Consider the following 15,687-nt stretch of genomic DNA (forward strand, 5'->3'; position numbering starts at 1 on the left):
AAAGAAAATACATAATTATTTGAATCTCAAACCTCTGTGTCTTTCTGTAGTTTGGATGACACAGAAAATCTATTTAAAGCAGAAGTGTTTTTCATTTCATCTTTTTCAGTGTTAACATACCAATGCAAAGTCAAAGCCATTTGTAGGTTAATTCCTCTTGAAAAGTGTAAAAAGTGTTTTGTTGTAGCATACAGACCGGCCTGACATGACGTGAATTTGGGATGTCTTTTTCAGTTCCATTTGCTGGTATTGGCACCAAAAATTCACCCTTCACCTTTAACTTAGTAATTTATATGGTATCCGTACCCCCCCTGGAACAGAAAGGCCATAATACACGTGTATCATGATGACATACAAAAACATTCAACCAGACTTTATTGTAAAATTGCTGGCAAGAAAATGGCACTGATCTGACAAAAATATAGACTGAGGTGATTCTGGAAGCCCAGCCGGGTCCAAGTTTTGAAAAGTGTGAACAGAACAAAACAGAGCATAGTGTTTGATAGTAGTTTGAGACAGGTGTCACTGTCAGAAATAAACATACAGAAGTTGTCACTGGGACGTTACCCTTTAAAAAAGTACCATTTAGGATATGTACCTTTGAGGTACTAATATATGCATCCATAAGTGTACTTTTTAAAAGGGTACCATGACGGCTTTTGTACCGTTATTTCTAAGAGCGCAGAATATTACAGGTCCAACACATTACACTGTAATCCTATCCAAATTTACTTTGCAATTTCTACACCGATGCTTTAAAACATGTAAAAACAAACATGTCACTTTATTAAGTATACGCTCTAAAAAATGCTGGGTTATTTTCAACCCAGCGTCGAGTCAAAAAAAGACAAACCCAGCCATTGGGTTAAATTAACCCAGAAAATGTTTACTAACAACCCAGCATAGGTTAAAGGGACATTCCACTCCCTTCGGAAATAAGCTCATTTTCCAGCTCCCCTAGAGTTAAACATTTGTTTTCCACAGCTTTGGAAACCATTCAGCTAATCTCGGGGTCTGGCAGTACCACTTCCAGCACAGCTCAGCACAATCCACCGAATCTGACCAGACCACCAGCATCATGCTAAAAAAAATCCAAAGAGTTTTTATATTTTTCCTATTTAACTTTCAATAGCAGGGGACTATTTTTGGGCACTGCGTAATATCATTGCGCCTCCTGCAGCCATGTTACGGCAGCAAAGTCCTTGATTATTACGACAGAATGAGAGTATAGTTCCTAGCCATACCTGCCTAGAAAATTGCAACTTTTAATTTTCTGTCGGTCTTAGTACACGATGTAACTACAGAAGTTTTAAATAGGAAAAATATTGAAACTCTTTGGTTATTTTCTTTGCGAAATGCCAATGGTCTAATCAGATTCAACGGACCGTGCCAAGCCACGCCAAAAGTGCTAGCGCCAGACCCGGAGATCAACTAAATGGATTTCAAAACGGCAAGAATCAAATGTTTAACTCTAGGGGAGCTGGAAAATGAGCACACTTTAAAAGAAGTTGAACGTCCCTTTAAATTACAACCCACCTGCTGGTTTTGTCCCAATTTGACCCAATGCTGGGTTGAAAATAGCCCAGCATTTTTTTTTTAAGTGTACATTTCTGTAAAAGCTTTGCTTCTTTATATACAAAGGCCTCACTGGAGAAAATGGACATTCATTGGGTCGTACCACAAGAGTGATCGGAAAGAAAAAGCTGGTCAAACTTCAGTGCAAAAATGCCATTTCCCTAGATATTTTTAAATTGTCTAATGCACCATAAATGCAAGACAAAAATCAATATTTGCAGATGTGTTTGCCAAGCTTTAAACGACTGTGGCTGTTCTAAAACACTTACTTGCCGTTTCACCTTTTCTACTCTAAATTACATTTTGTGTACTTCACAAAATACAGAACCTTTATGCAGAGACAGAAAGGGTGAAAAATCATTTTAAAACCTTTCCCAGTGTTAAAACTATGTAGCGTTTCATTAGGAGTGTGCACACACACATACACATAGGTGATAATAGACATCATTCTGATATATTAATGTACAAAATATATATATACTCTAAAATAGCTTTAACAGTTTGGCTTTCAGGATCAAAATATGAATAGTTAAAAATACAAAAAACGCCACATTTGGGCATTTTGCTCTGTTAAAAGTGTTCTTTGTCAGTCTAGAGGAGTGTGATCTACACACAATGTACTGTACCGTAATACTGTCACCTTTAACTCCCCTACCAGTAACAACCACAGTCGCTGCAATAAAGTTTGGATAACCATAAAGGGTTTGTAGCGCTCTTGTGCCAACTACAGCCTTAGCTCATTGCCATATCACCTAGATAGTGTTAAACACACAACAGGATTGTACGACCAGGACTCTTTACATACACCGATGAACTATATACACATAAAACAGCTGTGTTTTACAGGTATATAGGCTTCAGTGTAGTCATGCAGTTTTGGATCCACCAAAATCGGACAGGAACGCTCAGAAGCATCTCGCCATGCTCCCCACCTGAGAGTGCGTCTGCCTCCATTTGGCAGGGAATTCTTTACTTTGTATTCTTTGAGATTCCCATTTTTCTTTGGTCTCTGAAGATGATCTTTCCGAGCTGTTCCACATCATAAATACCCCCCGGAAGTCTCAATGTGCAATGGAGCTGTATGCTCCCGGTCGGGTGTGGGCTGTTTCAGAACAAATCCTATTCGGATTGGCCCAGGAAGATGCCCATCAACAACCAGGCCAGCCCCTGGAGTCTCCTCCTTGTATCATCTCAACCGTATTCTGAATCCAAGCGGCTGAGTGTTAGCTGCTGTTGGGTCCGCCGTTCAGGAAGTAGGTCGTCATTTCGCCTTTGCCCTTCACTTTAACTAACCCTCTGCACTCCAGTATGTAGTTGTACGAACTGAGAACCTGATAGAGGTCAGTTGTGACCTGATACAAAGGAAAACATCAATGAGAAGGTATTTATCATATTTTGTGGGTAATTCGGTCTACTTAAAAGATCTCACCTGTATTCTCTCAGGTACCCCAGTGCTGTCCATCCTGCTGGCTACATTAACGGTATTCCCCCATATGTCATATTGCGGTTTACGAGCCCCTATGACACCAGCCACCACAGGACCAATGTTGAGACCTACAGGGCAATTTATGAGCCATTAAACAATATAAAAAATACTTCAAACAGAGAAGGTACTGTAGTTAACTCATTCCCCCCCAGCCTTTTTCAAGTTTCACAAAATGCCTTCCAAAATTAAAAAAACAGACCCTCTGCTTTTAAACAAACAATCAAATAAAGTTTCATCCTATCTTCATTTCTTCAAAAATACAAAATTTTGAGCAGAAAGCTGAAATAATTGCATTTTTGTACAGAACTTTTGTTAGAGATCAGATTCAGAACGAAGATCAAAACATACACAGATTTTACAATGTTGTAGACTTAGCTGATGCTTCAGTTTTTATAAATTGGGTAAGAGCGCCACCTAGTGGAATTAAAGATTATCGTAAAAACTCGTCAGGGAAGCGTCATTGGCAGTAAAATGTTTTTTCTTAATGGGATACTTCACCCAAAAATTTTAATTCTGTCATCCTTTACTCACTCTCATGTTGTTACAAACCTGTATGAACTTCGTTGTTCTGATGAACACAAAGGAAGATATTTTGACAAATGTAACCAAACCGTTTGTGGACCCCATTCACTTCCATAGTATTCTTTTTCCTACTATCAGGGTTCCCACACCTCAGTTAACTTCAAATTCAAGGACTTTCCAGGTCCAATACTCTCAAATTTAAGGACTAAATGTGGGAAACACATTTCAAGGTAGAGCAAGGTTACATCGTGTTATCTTTAAAGTTACATTGTTACAGTTCCCTTTCGAGGGAACTCGTGCTGTGTCACTGCAATGACACTTTGGGGACGCCTCCAGGGTCTGAATGTGTATACCAATTTAACCAATGGTGAGGCTTAACGACAAAGACAGGGTGACGCGGGAGCCAGGAAGTATGTCGCCATCTGAAATATAGCCAAAGACAGCGTTACAGGGGCGCTAGTCTCGCGTAGCCAGACCTTCAATACTGAAGGTCGCTGCTTTTTCTGGACAAAGCCCGCCCACAAGCTGTTTGACCGACATGTCAAACAACCAATCACAGTTTGTTTCGTCTAGCGTCACGGTTTGGACTCCCCACAATAACGAGCCGGCTGGCAACAAGTCAATTATTGAAATAACCAGCCGCAACCGATTAGCATCTAAATAAACAACATTACTCACCATAGAACAACATTGTGCACTTCATCAACAGCCACACCAATGAGACGCTCCCGTTAAACGTCTGTTTGAAGCATATCTCTCCACTTTTTAACACATACAAGCAATTCAGGAGAACCGAACTTTTTGACTCCACTAACTGCCTCAAGCAAAACTCTTGGACGTCTTTTAAAGAGTCTATGCTGCGAACTTTGCATATTTTTGAGAATCCAATGTTTAGCTGATCATGATAACTGGTCATTATTATCCACGTGAACACGAATGATTCTCTTCCTCAATGGAACGTCAGAGCTTTGTTTGCCAGAGACCGAAACTAATCCCGACACTCGTGTCTCCTGGAAACCCGGTTTATTTCAACCAATCAAAGACGACTTTGACATTCTCACAGGGTTTCCAGAAAAGTGTACGAAAAACATCAGACGTTCAGCCAACAGTCTGTGGGCGTGACGTCTGAGGCTGAGACTACAGGGGCGCAGGAAGTATGGCCAGGGAGACGCAGCGTCTCGTTCCCTTCTCAGGGAACAACAGTTACATACGTAACCTGAGACATTTTCTTTTGTCAAACACAACTATGCAAAAAAGCATTTTGGTATGAATCAACATTCGCATACAGAAGATATAAGCATATACAGTAAACAGTTTAGCACGTGTGCTTAAAAAGTCTAGGATTTCTATGATATGATCCTACACTACACAGGGAATAATATGGATTTTTTTCCAGAAAACTTCTTGCATAAAATAGATTCAAGCACTTTTAATGACCTGTATCTATGCATGTATATTTTCAAAAACTTCCCAAGGCCTTGAATCCCCCCCCAGATTCACAAACTTTCAAGGACCCGTGGGAACCCTGCACATATGTCAGCGCATAACTCCTCTCAAACGTAACCACGCCACCCAGAAGTTAGCCGGCAAAGAGGCAAACAAACAAAGACGACAAACTTGTTGCTTTATGGAGCGACAACAGCAGGTAAAAAAGCATTCTAGAACCAATAAAAGAGTCCAATGACAAACTCGAATGACATTAAACAAAGAAATAAAACTTTAAGAGAGTTTTGTGAACACTTTTTCCCTTCATGGACATGTACATTAAATCATCGCGCCGTCACTCTCCTGCTGCTCTGTACTGCACGTTCCAGCTCATGTCGATCTATCCGATCAGAGAAAACACGTGAAGTGACCAGATGTAAAAGGCACTTAGAGAGTTAGGGATATGTTAACCTTACTATGCTTACCTATCTTCATTTTGAAGTTATTGAAAGAATGCTCATTGATGTACTTCATCTGGTCCATGAGGCGCATGGCGTAGTCGGCCAGAGCTCGAATGTGCGACCTTCCAGCCTTATCGTAGGTGGAGTCATTAAGCCCAGACGCGGCCATGTACGTGCTACCGATTGTCTTAATCTTTTCTAGTTGACGAAACTGATCCTCACTAATGATCTGCAAACAAGTAAAAAACAAAACAAGTCAAAAATCATTTCTCAGACCAGAAATTCATTTTTCAAAACACTTTTTTCAACTTTAACATTATCAAGTCAGTTTTGCACAACATAAAAGCAAATTTTCATTGTACAATCATGCAGATGATTATGTATAATTTTCTGCTGTTTCCTAAATTTTCCTAAAATGTCATTTTCATCAAAATACATTATAATTGACCACATGGGTAAACATTTTGATTGTCTTGTTCATGAACTTGCCATTTTGATGGGACTTTTGAGAGATGAACTAAGTATTTTGAGTTACAGGCTTTTGCAGGACCTCCATGATGTTGTGCAGTTTGTATGAATTGTTCTGAGAAATGCACTTATTATTTACATTTTTTTAGGAATGATTCGAAAAATGCTCCAAAGCGTTATCTTGTAGACTACTGTAGCTCGTAAAGTCTGTAAATGGTTAAAAAGCATCTCAAACATACTGAGGTTTCTCAAAAATCTGCTGTACCTCATCGAAGTCGGCGATGATCTCGTTGAGTAGCCTCAAGCACTCCACGCCTTCATTGTTAGCCTCAAGTTCCACGTAAAACTCAGAGAAGTTGCTGATGGAAGCAAACATGACAGCCACGCATTCACACGACTGATAGTACAGCTCGTCGTTCCTCCGCTCGCGGGCCAGGAAGTGTGCGGCCACATCTTTGGGCAGGATGTTGTGAAGGAGCCGACGGTTGTAGGCCTGAAGTTCCTCCATCTCCTCTTTCTCCTCTGTGGCCTGTGAAGACAATGAAAACATAAGATGATGTCACAAACATTCAAATAGCATTTAGCTTTAATGTGGATGACATAGCACACTGTTGATGAGGTTTATACGAAACATTTTATAATGAAATAAATGCCATTTTATTTATCAAAGGTTTGTTTTATTAGCTATCACTGGCATGCAACAAAGACTTGCAATAGTCAGGTACAGTAAAATGTGTTAGACACATGACTTGGAAAGGAAAATTATTTGCCCCTCCTTTAAGATCTGAATCAGAGAAAGCCATACACATCACACCTGTAACTTCCACAGAAAGTCCAATCTGGCGGTGGACTCCACCTGCTGGGCATGAAGGTAAAGTGCCAACACAAAGACTGTGATGACCACTGGTGTCACAATCTTTAGAGGAACTCGCGTGTCGGTCATACAGCTACAAAAACACAATGCTGAAATGTCAGCAATTTCATGTCAAAATAATACTGCTTTTGAACCACAACACAATATCTGGTTGCATGCTCATGCAGATTGTATAGTACATAAATGTGTACTCGTATAATGTTATGCAATCAAAAACATGCTACAGCTCTCTGGCATTCATCTCAGCTCAGTATTGTATCTTACCTTGTTCCATTGATGTACTCACTGTGAATACAAAGACACAAGCAAATGTGTCAGAGCACAACAGGCAACACTTTATCTTCCCCATAGATTCCATTAAACTGACCAGAGCCAAATTAGCGAGTACCCACTCAAGAGGGCTTTCATTAGCATAACTTTATGAAGTGCTTGAGTATAACTATCAGAGCGAGAGATAGTGGACAAAATAGAGACAGACAGACAGACAGATGGATAGAAAAACATACTAACAGAAAGACAGATAGATGGATGGATGAAGACAAACAGATCTACAGACAGTTTGATAGATAATGGATATATGTACGGATGTATAGATTAGCACACAGATAGATGGATGGATAGATAGACAGACAGAAGTACACACACTCACCTAAAGGATTATTAGGAACATCATACTTATACTGTATTTGACCCCTTTTCGCCTTCAGAACTGCCTTAATTCTACATGGCATTGATTCAACAAGGTGCTGAAAGCATTTTTTAGAAATGTTGGCCCATATTGATAAGATAGCATCTTGTAGTTGATGGAGATTTGTGGGATGCACATCCAGGTCACAAAGCTCCCGTTCTACCACATCCCAAAGATGCCCTATTGGGTTGAGATCTGGTGACTGTGGGGGCCATTTTAGTACAGTGAACTCATTGTCATGTTCAAGAAACCAATTTAAAATGACATTGTGCATTATCCTGCTGGAAGTAGCCATCAGAGGATGGGTACATGGTGGTCATAAAGGGATGGACATGGTCAGAAACAATGCTCAGCTAGGCCGTGGCATTTAAACGATGCCCAATTGGCACTAAGGGACCTAAAGTGGGCCAAGAAAACATCCCCCAAACCATTATACCACCAGCAGCAGCCTGCACAGGGGTAACAAGGCATGATGAATCCATGTTCTCATTCTGTTTACGCCAAATTCTGACTCTACCATTGTAGCCTCTTTTTCCTATTTGTAGTGGAGATGAGTGGTACCCGGTGGGGTCTTCTGCTGTAGTAGCCCATCCGCCTCAAGGTTGTGTGTGTTGTGGCTTCACAAATGCTTTGCTGCATACCTATCATATCATTCTCCTCTGACCTCTAGCCTCAACAAGGCATTTTCGCCCACAGGACTGCCGCATACTGAATATTTTTCCCTTTTCACACCATTCTTTGTAAAGCCTAGAAATGGTTATGCGTGAAAATCCCAGTAACTGAGCAGACTGTGAAATACTCAGACCCGTCTGGCACCAACAACCATGCCACGCTCAAAATTGCTTAAATCACCTTTCTTTCACATTCTGCTCATTCAGTTTGGAGTTCAGGAGATTGTCTTAACCAGGACCACACCCCTAAATGCATTGAAACAACTGCCATGTGATTGGTTGATTAGATAATTGTATTAATGACAAATTGAACAGGTGTTCCTAATAATCCTTTAGATGAGTGTACAGACAGACAAGCGGATAGATGGACAGATAGAGCTGGATGGAAGAACAGACAGGCAGATTGATGGATAAACAGACAGATATAAGGATGGATGAAGACAGACAGATGTGTAGACTGTTTTAAAGATTGATGGATAGATGTACAGACGGATGGATTAGCACACAGATAGACGGATGAATAGGCAGACAGGCAGATGGATGGATAGACGGACCGATGGGTAGACTGTTTGATAAATTGATAAATAGATGTATGGACGGACAGATAAGCACAGTGGTTCTCAAACTGGGGGGCCCTGCGATGGTGCAATGGGGGCACCGGTTTACTGACATTTTATAAAATAAATTAATTTATTATAAATTCTGTGTAATTAAATCTTAGACAGCACTACATCGAATAATTGTATATGTTTAATTCAAATTTTATGTTTTGAAATGTTTTATTTCATAAATTTTCTTTGGGGGGCCATGAATTGATGCACCGTAGACAAGGGGGCCCGCACGCTGAAAAAAGGTTGAGAACCACTGGAGTAGCACACAAATAGACGGATGAATGATAGACAGAAGAACATACAGACAAACAAGCAGATAGATGGATGTAAGAACATACAGACAGGCATATGAATAGGTAGATGGACAGATATAAAGATAGATGAAGACAGACAGACAGATACTCACAAAGCATTGGCCATGACAAGCAGGTCAACGTTGTCAAACAGGCTGACCTCTGGCACCTCCATGATGATGACGTACAAAACTTCAATGAAGAGCATTAGGATGAGTTTACCAATACTGCTGACCTGCAGAAACACTGAGCAGGCCAGTAAACTCAGCAGCACACATGAAGAGAAGTACTGCAGGCAGAAAAAAACATAAACATTATTCAGAGTACTATTCACTGATACATATAAATGACACCCTTTAGCAAAACAGTACAACAGGACACCACTGCACATCTAGTACACTTTCTGACCAATAACTTAACAGTTTGTTCACACACCTCTGGAAAATTGCAGGCGGGTGATGAACTGTTGCACAGGCTTTCCTGAGACCAGAGCGTGTAGTTAAAGAAAGAGCTGCGGACATGGCAAGCGTTCACAGCACTGGGGCTGATATTGAACTCCTGACTTAAACACGTTTTCAGGTCATCTGTACTGCAGGTGAACTAAAGGACAGATAAAGAAGTTACATTATTTACAAATTGAACGCTGAATAATTTCCATGTTAAAAAGTGAAAAACAATGTAACGTCTGCACCAACAAGCATTATGGCGCTTTTCCATTGCATAGGTGTTCATGATTCTCAACCTGTGGATGTTTTCATCACTAAAAGGGAGTTTGGGAAGTTAGAGCAGAGCACAGATGACAACAGGTTTACTCGAGACAGCACAAGCTAGCATGAAGCTAAAGATAATTTTTTACATTATAGCGATGACGCTGGTAGTGACGATATTCTCAGACCAATCAGTGATCTGGAGTGTTTTCGCATCACGTTTTGGTATCAGCTCGGGTCGCTTGGAACCCCAACAGAGGTGGTACTAAAAAAAAACTATAGGGTACTACGTACTGCACCCAGTGGAAAAGCCCCCAAAAGTAAGCTGACCCGACTCAAACCAATCTGTGGGGTACTATGCAATGGAAAAGCGCCATTAGTCAGCCAACTCTGATGCATGATAAAAAAATACATTGTGCAATAACTTGATGCTGTATATAAGGGGTTTCAAACTTTTCTGTCAGCTGAACCGCATTGACCGAAATTATTTACTTGAAGTACCCCTTGAGATTTTAAGTAAATATATCAATAAAACCTTTTTTTTTCTCCATTTTTTAAAAAAGTTTTTTATCAGTAGTATTTTACATCATTATTGTTATTATTACCAGTTATTGAACTTTCATCTGGTAAATTTCTTTTATTGGTAGATAAAATCTGTCCATTTTAAAATCTTGTCCGAGTTTTCTGATATACTGTAGTGTTGTGTAATGGTCACATGACTATATAAATACAAAAGTAAACTACAGGTACAGGTTTTATTATTTTTTTCACTTAAAGCAACACTATGTAGTTTCCATGTTAAAAGGACTTACAGCTCCCCCGTGTGGTTGAAAAGCGCAACAGTGCCTGGTATCAGACACTCTTCTGCAGGCAGGGGGAGGGGCGGGGCTGTGTTTCCTACCCTACACCGCCACTTTCAGAGTGTGCTTGTAGCAGCTAGGAGGCTGCTCAGGTTGCAGCAAGAGTACAATTTGTCCAGTTAAAAGTTGTTCTATCACTGAAATAATTTTAGAGACATTATTTTAAGGTAAAAAAAACTACATAGTGTTGCTTTAATAAGTTTATTAAATTATTTACATTTTATGATTTAATTGTAATTGATCAATTTGTTTCATCAACTCACAAACTCCCTGCAATTCCCCCAACCCAGTTTGGGACACCCCGCTATAATAATCTGATATATAATATGCATTATAATAATGCTATCAATTTATAAAATCTATTTAAATTATATAAAAATCTGTAAAAACTGATTATTATAAAACTAACATAAATGTTTAATATTTTTGGGAGCATGCCAGTCTCATAACTTTTTTTTAGAACAATGGGTCTCATTCACGAAGCATGCATACGCACAAATTTGTTCGTAAAATGTGGATACGAATGTTTTAACTGTAAAAAAATTCTGTAGAAATTACAGTATTACTGGCAACTAGCTGCCAGTAACTTACTGTAGATTTTACATTTATGTTATTTACTGGCAACAGTTTGTTCAAAGTTACATTTTTAGTCTTTATCTTCTACAGTAAGTTACAGGCAAACAGCTGCATATTTACAGCAATTTTTTACAGTGTAACAAATTATGATTTAACAAAAACTTTTTGCAAAAAATGTATGCAAAAACGTAAGAACAACTTAGACCACACGTTTGCAATAATCCAGAACAAGGAAAAAATATATTAAATATAACACAAATATATATTAGGGTGATTCTCACGAAACCATTGAAACATGACGGCACTAATGATTTTAGCTTTAAAATGTGTAATATAGTAACATTAAAAAGCATCAGAATTAACACAACACTGTGTTCTACCTTGCACAATGTGTGATTTCAACATAAGAAATTTTATCTCATTTTCTGCTGAAATTCTCATTACCGCAATGTGTCCAGCTGTGTTTGAACATGCGTTATGTTGTAATTCAATCAAATTAACACAATAATATTAAGAAAAAAAATAAATGGATGTTTTGCTAGACAACTTTAGATGACAGAAAAAATCTTTACTGAGTATTCATGTATAATAATAATGAAGAAAAATTAGGAAAATTATGTGTCCATGCCTGATGTTCTCATCCTCCGCAGCACTTTTGAGAACAGTTTAAGCACACATACAGAATTTTAATAAAGTTTGATTTTGAGTGACCAAGCACATGGACCAGTTACTTCAAGATGGCTACCAGGTAAGATCATTTTTTTTACAGTTAATTTGAAATATTGTCTTGTCAGAATGCTTACACGACATTTTGATTATCATTACCGCAACAGATGCTTATTAAATGTTAATTTCATTAATAGAAGCATAATACTTTAAATTTTAAATGCATGTGCAGAATCTCCAAATTATGTTCTTTCAGGTTTGTCATGTCATTTTGAAAATATGTCAGTGTTGATGTTTTCTGACTGTTGCGGTAATGAGATTTTTTAGGACTATTTTTTTAAATTATGTTACAAAAAGTGTTAAATGATAAGTAAAAGTTTTTAAATTAATGTTTCCATTTACTCCAGACTTTGTTTTTCAATGTCTGGTGGGAAAAAAAGTAAATTTAAGCAATTTTTACATTTTCATGCTTGACATTTTTAAAACCAAGTTTTCGTGAGAATCACCCATTATATTATAGGGTTCTTTTTCCTTATTCATGATTATTGCGTATGTGTGGTCTAAGTTGTTCTTACATTTTTGCAAACATAAGAAAAAAACTATTTGAATATCGCACAATGCATGTTTGCAATGTTTTTCTCATTTCAGTATATCTTGCAAAGCATTGCTTATAAAATGTAAGCTCTTAAAACTCTTTAATAGCTCCAGCGGTTGAGTGGCAAGTGACGTGTAAAATATATCTGAACACAGAATTCAGAAGATATAATCCCAACGAAGCCAAACATTAGAGATTTTATTGGCCTCTGCGGGCTTCCTTCAGTTTAAAAACAATCATTAGTTGTACTATTCAGTTTGCTACAGGAGCAGAAATTCACCTTCGAGTGCTGTTCTGCACCTTGAGTCTAATGTTGGTTGTGTATTTATGTGATCGCAATGATCTATAGAATAGTATCTGATGCTCAGAGGAAATAACTCTTCACTAAAAGGCTTTCGGGAGACTCACGATGTTAATGAAAGCGGAGAGAAAGACCAGGACGATTGTAAAAACTCCCACCAGGGTGCTGTTGAGTCTGGACTGAACAATCCTTTTGGACAGAGTTTGCAAGGGCTTAGAGAAAAACTGTCAACAGAGAAAGAAAAGCATTAATATCAGTCTACAGTATATACTACACAAGAATATTACATCTATAATGCTGGTGAAGCATTGTGAAAGGTCATTGGTTTGAACCCAGGGAACAAGCATACTGATAAAATGATGTACTTCGTAATGCACTGCAAGTCGTTTTGGATAAACGCATCTGTCAAATGCATACACTTAAATATAAATGCATTATTGTTTAATCCTGCTATAGCTTCTATTCCACTGAGTCTGTGCAATAGCTTTTACCAAGAAAAACCAAAGACAACGGCAATGATCGTTCCACCTCGGTGTGCACTAAAGGGCTGCCAGCTTTAGATTGTGTTTGTGCCTTCACTTAGTTTGGGTCACTGTCTCTAGAGACAAGCTCAGAGTTACACAGCTGGAGGCACAATATCAATTGAACCCAATCAGGTTATTTTAGTCAATGTTTCTTTTAGAGCAGTCTTGAGGTGAATTGAAAGACTTTGACTTTGCGACAATGTAAGGATGGTCTGTGGCAACATGATCTCACAAAGTTCAGTGGTATAGTCACGGATCTCCACACTTTTCCGTGTCCGTACCACGGACTTTCTTTTCCGTGTCAGTTTCACACATTGGTTCCTCAATTGTTTTTCCTATTTTTAAACTATTTTCGCTTTGGTTTGGGGTTAGATTTGGGGTTTGGGTTAGGATGTCACTTTAACTATTGGTTTTTATACTTTTTTTACTTTATACTATTTTTTCCAGATTTTTAAACAATTGTTGCCTGACGTTAGGGTTAAAGTTGGGTTTGGGTTTTAGGATGTCATTTTATGTAACAGAAAGTCATTCTAACCCCAAACCAAAGGGACAATGGTAAGAAAATAGGACAAACAATTGAGTAACCAATACGTGAAATTGACACGGAAAAGAAAGTCTGTGGTGCGAACACGGAGATTCGTGAGATCAGGTTGTTTTTGGAGGATGCCTTAACTTCTGTCATCATTTACTCACCCTTATGTTTAACCTGTTTGAGTTTCTTTATTATGTTGTACATATAGAGGAGATATATTCAAAAAATTATGGTAGCCACACAGTTAATGATGGTATCCTTTGACTTCTACTATGGAAGTCAGCAGGTACCGTCAACTGTATCATGTATCAAAATATTTTTTGTGTTCAACAGAAAAAAAACTCATACAGGTTTAGAACAGCATATAATTTTGTATGTATGTCTGTTATTCTTAGGGACCAGAGTTGAACCCTAAAACCCTTAAAGAGCACCTATTGTCCGATTCACTTTTTTCAAAATGTTGTGTAAGTGTGTATTAGTTCATGTTAAAGGATTAGTCAATTTTCTTAAACATATAATTTACTCACTACCATGTCATCCAAAATGTTGATGTCTTCTTTGTTCAGTCGAGAAGAAACCGTGTTTTCCGAGGAAAACATTCCAGGATTCTTCTCATTTGAATGGACTTTAATAGACCCCAACACTAAAATTGCAGTTTTAAAGAACTCCAAACGATCCCAAACGAGGCACAAGGGTCTTATCTAGCGAAACGATTGTCATTTTTGAAAAGAAAAATAAAAAATATGCACTTTTAAACCACAACTTCTCGTCTATCTTTGGTCCAGTGACACGTCAGCGCGACCTCACGTAATTGCTTGGAAAGGTCACGTGTTACATATATGACACACACATTTGCGGACCATTTTAAACAATAAACTGACACAAAGACATTAAATAGTATCATTCCACATAAAACAACGTCGGAACGGTCCGCTTTCTCCACACTTGTATACACTGGGGCGTAATTTCGCATACGTCCTCCGTGAACTCTTGACGTGATGACGTATAGCGTGGGGTCGCGCTGGGATGTCACATGACCAGAGATAGACAAGAAGCTGTGGTTCAAAAGTGCATTTTTTTGGTCAAAAATGACAATCGTTTCGTTAGATAAGACCCTTATGCCTCGTTTGAGATCGTTTGGAGTCCTTTGAAACTCTGTTGAAACTGCAATTTTAAACTGCATTAATACTATTACGTGTTGGGGTCCATTAAAATGAGAAAAATCCTGGAATGCCCCCCTCAAAAAACACAACTTCCTCTCAACTGAACAAAGACAGACATTACCATAATTCCTCCCGCTTCGGACTTACAGCCTGTAAGTTAACTTCTGTTAGCAACCGAATCTTTCAAACATGGTAAGGATCCTCACGTTTTCGGCTGACGTCAGAGGTATTCAGACCAATCACAATGTACAGATTAGCTGGCCAATCAGGGACACAGAGCTTTTTAAATACGTGCGTTTCAGGAAGAGAGTGAAATCTGGAGCTACAAAAATTTACTGTATGTGGAAAATAATGTGGTTTTTAACTATAAAACACGCAAACACATTGTATTATACAAAATACACAAAATAACGTTTTTTTAGCAATGAAATAGGTGCTCTTTAAAGTGGCTTGAAGAGAGCAGACTTTTCACTTACTCCAATACACGAGTAAATAGCTGTGATGAACATGACAGCCATCAGGAGGACCAGACACAGCACATAGAAGCCAACCATCAGCCCAGAACTGCAGAACAACACAAAGAAAACATCACATTTTTTATGTGACCCTGGACCACAAAACCAACCTTAAGTCGCATTTGTAGCAATTGCCATCAATATTATATGGGTCAATGCTAGATTCTTCATGCA

General features: G+C 38.5%; 1 protein-coding gene across 1 annotated transcript in view; it reads right to left on the minus strand.

Annotated features, from left to right (window-relative positions):
• Positions 1-341: 341 nt before the first annotated feature.
• The window catches only part of adcy5 (adenylate cyclase 5), a 121,798-nt gene continuing 106,452 nt past the window's right edge, over positions 342-15,687 (minus strand). Inside the window, exons 13-22 of the mRNA XM_055214908.2 lie at positions 15,475-15,562; positions 12,887-13,003; positions 9,510-9,674; positions 9,188-9,363; positions 7,076-7,096; positions 6,752-6,884; positions 6,203-6,466; positions 5,494-5,698; positions 3,005-3,129; positions 342-2,927 (exon numbers count right to left, since the gene is read on the minus strand). Coding sequence (XP_055070883.1) covers positions 2,799-2,927; positions 3,005-3,129; positions 5,494-5,698; positions 6,203-6,466; positions 6,752-6,884; positions 7,076-7,096; positions 9,188-9,363; positions 9,510-9,674; positions 12,887-13,003; positions 15,475-15,562 — 1,423 coding nt within the window. The 3' untranslated portion in view covers positions 342-2,798. The remainder of the gene's footprint in view (positions 2,928-3,004; positions 3,130-5,493; positions 5,699-6,202; positions 6,467-6,751; positions 6,885-7,075; positions 7,097-9,187; positions 9,364-9,509; positions 9,675-12,886; positions 13,004-15,474; positions 15,563-15,687) is intronic.

This window comes from Misgurnus anguillicaudatus, chromosome 17, assembly GCF_027580225.2.
Source record: "Misgurnus anguillicaudatus chromosome 17, ASM2758022v2, whole genome shotgun sequence".
Taxonomy (NCBI): Eukaryota; Metazoa; Chordata; class Actinopteri; order Cypriniformes; family Cobitidae; genus Misgurnus; species Misgurnus anguillicaudatus.